The sequence below is a fragment of the Cyprinodon tularosa genome, unplaced genomic scaffold, assembly GCF_016077235.1.
Source record: "Cyprinodon tularosa strain WSP-4 unplaced genomic scaffold, ASM1607723v1 ctg299, whole genome shotgun sequence".
Lineage (NCBI taxonomy): Eukaryota > Metazoa > Chordata > Actinopteri > Cyprinodontiformes > Cyprinodontidae > Cyprinodon > Cyprinodon tularosa.
In genome coordinates, this window is record NW_024039006.1 from 55,614 (window position 1) to 64,160 (window position 8,547).

An 8,547-nucleotide genomic window follows, 5' to 3' on the forward strand; every position below is an offset into this window, starting at 1 on the left:
ATGACAGAATAAAACTTTTAAAATGCCCTTTTGAATCTTTCATTCACTGTCTAAATTTATGTTGGTCCCTTACACCCCTTAGACTCAGCCAGGGGACGTAACAATAATTTATATCACTTAAAATGTACTTATTTCCTACCTATTTTATTGGTGTTGAAAATATAGAGCTGTGTCTTATATTTGTCTCAGAAAAAACAAAGAAGTAATGGACTACTACTTAAAATGTCTTCGACAGTCTAACAAGAGAGCTGAGCTGATTTTGTTAAGATTATTTCATGTTTTTTTTCCCCCTATTGTATAAATAAACTTAATAGAAAAGTTGGATTTTTACATTGTTTTTTTATGTGGGATTATGATAATGCAATAAGCAGAGATTTAATCCAAAATGCTTTTAACAAATGTTTCATGATGTTTCTGTCCTAAGTTACTGCAAATATTATCTTCGAGATGGTTCAATGCTTATGCTGATGTTATAATTTCTCATGCTCTTTGTTGCTGTGGAAACCTCAGATCTCTGCCTCTCAGTTGAAGGGTTGAAGTCACTGAATGCTAATACAACCAGAACAACCAGCTAAAATAATCAGCAAATATGGCAAAACATCATACAGCTAATATACACAGCAATAGCAATATATGCTTCATGTAGGGATATGGCAACATCTTAATATTTTGATTTAAAAAAAAGGAAAATCAATGTATTATAAGCACTGCTTGCATACACACACATTGGAGCCTCAAACTCAAAGATTTACATGTATATTTCCCTTCTCTTGGACACTGAGTAGGAGCCACTGAATGATAACGAACGTTGAGTTTTATTTTAGATCAGAGCTCTGACCGTGTGTGGGCCTAGGGTCAGAGCGCGGAGCACTGCAGGGGGGCGGATGAATCTCTTAATCTTGGTAAACAACAGGGCTGATGATGGAGGCTTTTAGGTCTGCTATGGATTCAGCAGCCGGAAGCAGGATGCAAGCATCAAGTATTTTTAATCTGCATTTTTATGTCTATGCAACACTTATTTTATCAGTTTTTGCATTTAAGTGTTTGAATACATAAACATGTCCAAATTTACTTATATCTATATAAGTGATGAGTAGTCAGCATTTAAGGGCATGAATCACTTAATAGCATGTTATTTATTCAGCCTGAGTTCTTATCTTCTGCACCTCATTTAGAACTATCAGTCTCCTTTGTATTTGTCACTTCAACCTGGAGAAAATATTTATTGCACTTCTTAAACCTTACAAGTTTCTACATTTTAAAAAGTAAAAGTGCAGTTTGTTTTTTAGCACCAAGGCACGATAAATATATGACTTCTATGATTTAGTGTTATTCTTTGAAAGACTAAAACTTCAGGCAAGTATTTGTCACAATCCTGCGTTGTTTGGGTTTTGATTTTCTTTTGTGTTTTGATCAATTCCTTTAGGTTATGTTCTCGACAACTTGCCCTATTATTCTGTGCTTTACTATCATTCTCTTAGTTTGTTGCACTTTTTGTTCTTTGTATATTTTTGAGTCAAACGTATACTAAGCTACACCACCTGTGTATTTATATAATTGCCTACAACAAAAACAAACTTTATAAAACGAAACATTATTTGTGTTTCGCATGGTCCAATATTGTGTCACAAACCTAAAAAAAATGTACCATTTTCACAATGGAGAAGCTATTAGTCATTTTTATATTTATTGGGGTGGCACCCTAGCTAGTGCCCTCTAGCACCCCAGCCGCCAATGCACCTTCTCATGATCTCCCCTGATTGAAAAGCAGTCGACGGGGGAAGAGGTTTCGTGAAGGGCAAGATTAGAGGGGTATCCAAAATCCAGGAGAGAGAATCGGTAACAGGAGGCATATTAACTGGGAAGAGGTTTCCAGTGGGACCAAGACAGGATGCAGGCTTGGGTCATAAACTATTGAGAGGACAATCCAAACAGACATGGAAGCAAACACCCTTGGTCATGTGGCAAGGGAAGAGGTCGATGCACAGAGATCAGAAACCAACAGGAGCATCTGACCGGAGCAAGGCAGGCGGGAAAAAATAGGAACGAGCCAAGTCGAGATCAGGAGTTCAAAACAAGGATCACTGTAAGATCTACTGACAGGAATGGCTTTCAAGAATCTGGCGGTTTGCAACTGGGAGAGCCAGGAATATATATCACTCTTCCCAGGTTCAGCAGCTCCTGGTAATTGGAGCTGCCGCAGGTGGAACTACTACAGTACTCGGAGCTGATGGCCACTGAAGCAGAGGGAGCAGAGAGAGACATCACTGAACTGCACACAACAGTTTCTTTGGCAGAAACAGACAGGAATCGTTACACCCGTAATGCTTAATGTGAACATAAATGACAGCAAATGTCAGTTTGTCCCTCTGGTAAAAATTTAAAATCCTTATAGCGTTGAAGCCATCTGTCGTGGTCCATCCAAGCTGACAGAGTTAAGAGTCAGGCTTCCTTCTCATCCTGGATTTTTTCAGATCACTTTTGCTCTTTATTTGTCAACCTTCTCTCCAAATCTTTCTCTAGTTACAGCCTGGTTTGCATCCAAGGAGATGGCAGTGTAAATGCCGATATTATAAGCTGTTATCACACGATTCAGCTCTTTAACAAGAAAATTCAGATTTGAGTTTGTTGCTTTTTAAAATCTTAATGTTATAAAGCTATATTAAAAGAACTTTGGTTTTTTTTAATGTGCATTGAGTTTGAAAGGAAAGCCTTGTCTATCCTACAAAAAGTGGGAATTCTTACATCAGCTATGAGATGTGGAACAATAAGCACATGATCTCAGTGGTCCAACTTGTAAGATACAAAAGGAAAAAGTGAACTATAATCTATAACTCGGGTTTCCAAACTTGTTTGTTCCATAGCCCTCAAAAACGGTGTTGTTTGCAAAAGGGAGCCAGGCTCTCCTCGCAAAATATGTGAGAAAAATCGACTTTTAGAAGGTTTCCTTACTTTTATCCCTAATTCATTTTTAGTACATAAGGATATAAATAATAATTATTTTTTTTAACTATATCATACTCTCGCTGAATAAAAAATGCTTCAACAAAATGTTGATAAAAACAGAACAAAAGAACATCTCTCACGTGTGTGTGTGTGTAATGGGAGAGGTGGCCATAATCTCTGCCATTGCCGTACGTGTATTATCTACGACTTGCTCAATTGTTTTATTCATTTGTTTGTTTAAATACCTCTATATTTGAACGACTTACAAAAGAAAGTTTTTACAACAGGAAAAAGGCATATCAGTGACTGATCAGCCATGTTGGGAATAATCCTTTCTTTACTTAGTTAGACAGGAAAATAAGTTTTTCATGAAGATTTACTTTATGATAATTCTTGATATATATATATTTTTTTTATTTTCCTTCAGTTTTCCCTCCCGACCTTTTTTTGAAAACCATTGATAAATAAAAAAATTCTACATTTTTTATTTTCCAGAAAGCTAAAGATGTATTTTTTCTGGCTTTTAGGAACTAGCAAATCGAAAAGTATACAATAACTTTTAAAACTGGCTTATCTTCAAAAACTGCTCCTCTACAACAGTAGCAGACGACCATTAAGTGGTTACATGCCTGAGAGAACTACATTCTGCCTGAGAGAACTAAATCTATAACCATCAATTCTATTTTTTCAAGGGGACTGAAAAAGCACGAAATAAATCATGAATTTCATGTCAGTAAGACCTTTAGAAACACAGTGGAGCTCCTATCGGGAGCTGGGGTGAACTCATATTATCTCAGATAAGCTGCTCAAACTGCTCACCCTGCCAGCCTTCTGTGATCCTGCGTTGTTCCAGCACACTCTTACTCACTAAAACACACTAAAACCTCTGTGCTGCACTGCCTCCTCTTGCTCTGTGACTCATTGCTGGATTACATTTAGCTTTCCACAGATGCCTCACCAACTGAACCTGACAAAGAGGCTGGAGAGAACACTGGGCTGAAAGAAAAGGGGAAGCTTGGAGGAACTGAGGTAGAAATTAACATATCACAGCGCAAACACTTTAGGTTATGACTAAGAGAAATATTCTTAGCTGGAATACTGAGTTGAAATAGTATCTTCTGGACTGTTTCTGCATTTCAAATAGAGAATATACAGCTTTTAGTGATGGGGAAATTAGTTTCACCTTCAGCTTTTAGTTTGAATATGTCAGCCTACCTTAAATATATACCTACTACTTTAATTTCCTCCTTTATTACCTGCCAAATAAATGGCAAACTGTCTCAACTCAATTGAAAATTAGTTTTAGGATTCATGATGAAAACTATGTAAACAAGTGCTACCATATTTGTAAAAGCTTTTGGAAAAACTAAGCTAAATTAGGTCAACAATATTTGAAAAAATGCTTGAAAAGAGCCTTTCTAAAAGCAAGAATTAGGCTAAACAATCTAAAGCAAAGGACTTTTGTGAAACCAAAATCTTCCGGCAAATAATGGTGTTTAAGATGCACCAATTCTAGACTGGAAGCAATCTAACGATTGATGATGAAGAGAGAAGTTACCTTTATGTCCTCTCATCATCTACCCAGATCTCCTATTCTTTTGTGTTATGTAAATTTTTGCATTTGATTAGACTTTAGCTCCTGAGGGATTATCTGTTATTTTATTTTTGTTATTCAAATAAACAACATTCTTTCCAAACAATTAGTTTCTGCTTTTGCTTTAGAAATCTTAAATGACTCTACCTGGTTATTAGAATAAAATAAGAATAAAGTTGTTATTTAATATTTAGAGGTTTTTGTAAATGAATTATTCAGTTTTAACATGGTTGGAAAGAGGAGGCACAAAATGTAATTGGTTTTCCTTTTATTTAAGGAAAAAAAATCTTTGATATAAATAATGTTTGTAATAGTCTTTTAAATATGAGAGAAAAGGAGTTCACCAATAGACTTTTTTCTATCAAACAGATTACGGCAATGAAAAATATATTTTTTAATACATATTTTATTTATGTTAATATATCTTTCATCTAATAGCTGAGTTTTTTTTATTGCCTGAAGATCACAGCTAGATTCAAAACAGCATAGATGAACTAAGGTGGTGTTCCTAAACTATTTATTTGCAGGGGAATATATAAGTTATAAATTTATAAATAAATATTTGTGTGAATAAGTTGTGTGAGTCTCAGCACTCAGCAATTTTTCTAAAAAAAATCCCAGAGCCCAGTCAGGTCATAATACTGACTTGGCATAGCACTGACTTGGCCTTGGGATGATGAAAAGCAAGCCCGTTATTATATAGGACCAGTTGATAACTGATTCTAGCACCGGCCCATTTAAGAACTGGAAAATCTTTGGTCTGAAACTTAACAAGAGTACTGAATGAAAATTTGTTGCAAAAAAACAACAAAAGTTTAGTGATTCAAATCAGTCCCCATCAGAATAGACAAGTAAGAGGAATCATAAAATTAGAAGCCGTTTTTGCCAAGTTAAATGAAAGCATTCAAAATTGTATTTATCAAATGATCCATAATTCATCAAAAAAACGTATAGGCCAATGATTTTTACTTTTTACAAACAATCATGATTAGTTAGAGTTAAAACCCTAAAAAAAAAAAAAGAAAAAAAAAAAAAAAAAAAAAAAAAAAAACTTAAAGCTTAAGTAAACTCCCACACTGCAAACCAATGTGACATTTTACCGGAAAACCAAAAAACCCTGACGCTTATTTACATAATAATAAACTGTTCTCAACAACAGTAAAAGGCTGACTTGAAAACAATGAAGTATAAACAATGACCAATGAAGACCTTTAAAAGAACAGATGCACACATAAAAATGGGATTAATACTGAATGCACCCGCATTGTACCCGAATTGTACCTTTAAAGCTACAGTGTGTAATAATTACAGGGATATACAGTCAGAAATGTAATATATTATACATAACTATGTTATTTTATCATCATCTACGAGCTCAGCCTCTTAACCTTAATATTTGCGTTGCCTTAGAATTCGTTATTTATAATTACATAGGAGCGGGTCTCGCAGCCATGGAGGCAGACATCTTTGCGCTACGGCAGCGCAGAGCCAACAAACTAGCGATTGCGAGATCGCCAAAATGTCACAACGATGTAGAAAAAATAACGGGTATATTTATTATCTTAAGTCTACATTAAATCTATACCCTACACAGACTAATGAAATACTATCTGTAAAATTATCTATTTAGTCTGCAGTCTGACCACTAGATGTCGCTAAAAGTTACACACTGTAGCTTTAAATACCCTTTACACTAAAAACAGCACTTAACACAGAAATACACAATAGTAAGTTAGAAAACATTTAAAGAATGCAAAGAAAAAGTAAATTTCAGAGATGAAAAAGGATATTCTTGTTCAATACAGGTATCAATAACTTTTTCTTCATTTATTTTGTAATTAGCTTTATATGCCCTGAAGTGAACAACAAAGTATCTCTTATCTAAAGTGCTTTATCTAAATATAACTTCCAAATCTAAAAAGCCATGTTGCCTAAAAACTAAGGCTGTAACACTTGCAATATATGCTGCTGGCTACGGAATACGTTTGAGTTGTTGAGACAGAGTGGAACGACAGAGCTCGGTGGCTGTAAAAGAGAAATCCAAGACAGGATTATAATGTGGGCTGTTTGACAGTGGGTGGTTTTGTAGTAGTTTGGTTTTGGCGGCTTTGATCCTGTCGTTCCAACTGGGAATGAAGAAGTTTTGGTGTGTATGAGACCTCGGGCATTATAAACTTCAAGCAGTGTGTGCGTGTCTCCTGGTCCATGTCTTCCGGGAGGACATAACCCACAATTCCTACTTCTTTACTGGGCTGCCATGGACGGAGATCCTTGTCTTTAATCTGTGAACCTGGTTGTTCCCTTGGCGTCTCACTACCAAAACATCTTTTTATTAGCCTCTCTTGGGCCTGACGAAGAAGTTGCACCTCCTTCGCCACACAATCTAGTCCCAGATCTGACAGTTTGACCCACAATGTTGCATTAAAGTAGTCATAAAGGTATGCATCTATGGAATTCCAGGCTCGGATCTTTTCAACCAGATCTGGAGATATTTTCTTCTTGGAAGTTTCTGTCCGAGCATTTAGCTTTATATACAGGATGTCTTCCAAATCCCAAGAAAGAAGCTTGCGAAGGAGAACAAGAGACTCGTCAAAGTACTCAGAAATCATCACTAGGGAAAACACTTTCTCAACCTCTTCCACAAAGTCATGTGCATAAGCCACATCTGTAGCTGGCCGATTGTTTTCTCCACCCAAGTCAAAGGTCAAGGTGTTGCGTGCATAATAGGAATATTCATCATTTGGCTCATAGTATCGTAAGGGATCCTGCATGAGGGTTTTCAGAGAGCCATCAGGTACTTTCTTGAAACTTTTAGCATAGGGGCTGTAATATGTAAACAATGATTCAAACATGGCAGCTGGTTCTCTTAGGATTGTGATATATCTCGTATTTTTTGGCATTAGTTTTTGCAGTGCAGACTTCCTAAAGCGCATGTGGCTGGTGATCATGTTTGCTGGCAGTGTGTCTGGATGGACGAAGTTAGAGGAGAAGAAAGCTGGGTAGCAAAACTGTAGTGAACAACTTGGTTTGGGAAATGCCATCGTCAGGTTGTGGCGCTCTGCAAACCTAAACAGGAGGCTCTGCATAGTGGAGCTAGCCGTTTTGTGGGTCTTGAGGAAAACAATGTTTGTTTGCTTAGGCTGCATAGCAGATGTAAAACAACCAAGCAAGATAGCCTCCATGTTCCTGAAAGAGAATAACACCTGTAAATCCAGTGAAAAATCTATGAGGGACGAAATACATAAAAAAAGAACTTTCAAGTCATTAGGGTAAACTAAAGAGTTACGATAGAATGTTACTAAGACAAGAAGATTAAAAGAATAGAATTATGTAGATTTACAAATTTGACACATTTTTTTCACCATAACCGGGGGGGATTTACCATTAGGCAAAACTAGGCAGTTGCCTAGGGCCCCAAGTTCCTGGGGGGCCCCCTAAAACTCCTTTTACATGTATTGTTAATACAGCTATTACTTATTTGTATATATTATTTGACAACTAGGTCCTCTTGTTCAGAGCCAGGCAATTTAAGCATTTTTATTCAATTAGTTTGGACTATGGAAACATTTAAAATTGGTACTAAATTGTTCTACGTATTGACACCATGGAAGAAAAACCTAAATCTACTTATGAGCGTCTAGCATTTGCTATGTTTCCATCACATCCTGTGCACACAAAATATTCAACTTCTTTCTCTTCATTATAGTATATAGATGTTGTGTTAATGTTAGGAATCCAGTTTGTGTGGCCTGTTTGTGTTTCCTTTTTTCCACCACTAGGAGGTGCCCTGTCTTCGCTGTCCCTCCCTGCACACCTGCGGCTCATTGGACCATTATCTGGAGGAGTATTTGAGCAGTGGGCTGTCACTACCTCGACGCCAGAGTGTTTGCCAGTTTTGGGTACTCTAGCCAAGCTGGAATTAGCTAAGTCTAACCTAGCTTTGTTTCTCTGAGTCTAACGAGTTCTTTGTCTTTGGACTCCAGTAGGAAGCTTTCTTGTTTTACTGG

The 8,547-nt window shown here is 36.6% G+C and overlaps 1 protein-coding gene across 1 annotated transcript; it reads right to left on the minus strand.

Annotated features, from left to right (window-relative positions):
* Positions 1–6,578: 6,578 nt before the first annotated feature.
* Positions 6,579–7,722, minus strand: LOC119787449 (galactose-3-O-sulfotransferase 3-like). The gene has a single exon (XM_038291324.1). The coding sequence runs from the start codon at positions 7,720–7,722 to the stop codon at positions 6,592–6,594; it is 1,131 nt and encodes a 376-aa protein (XP_038147252.1). The 3' UTR covers positions 6,579–6,591.
* Positions 7,723–8,547: the final 825 nt, after the last annotated feature.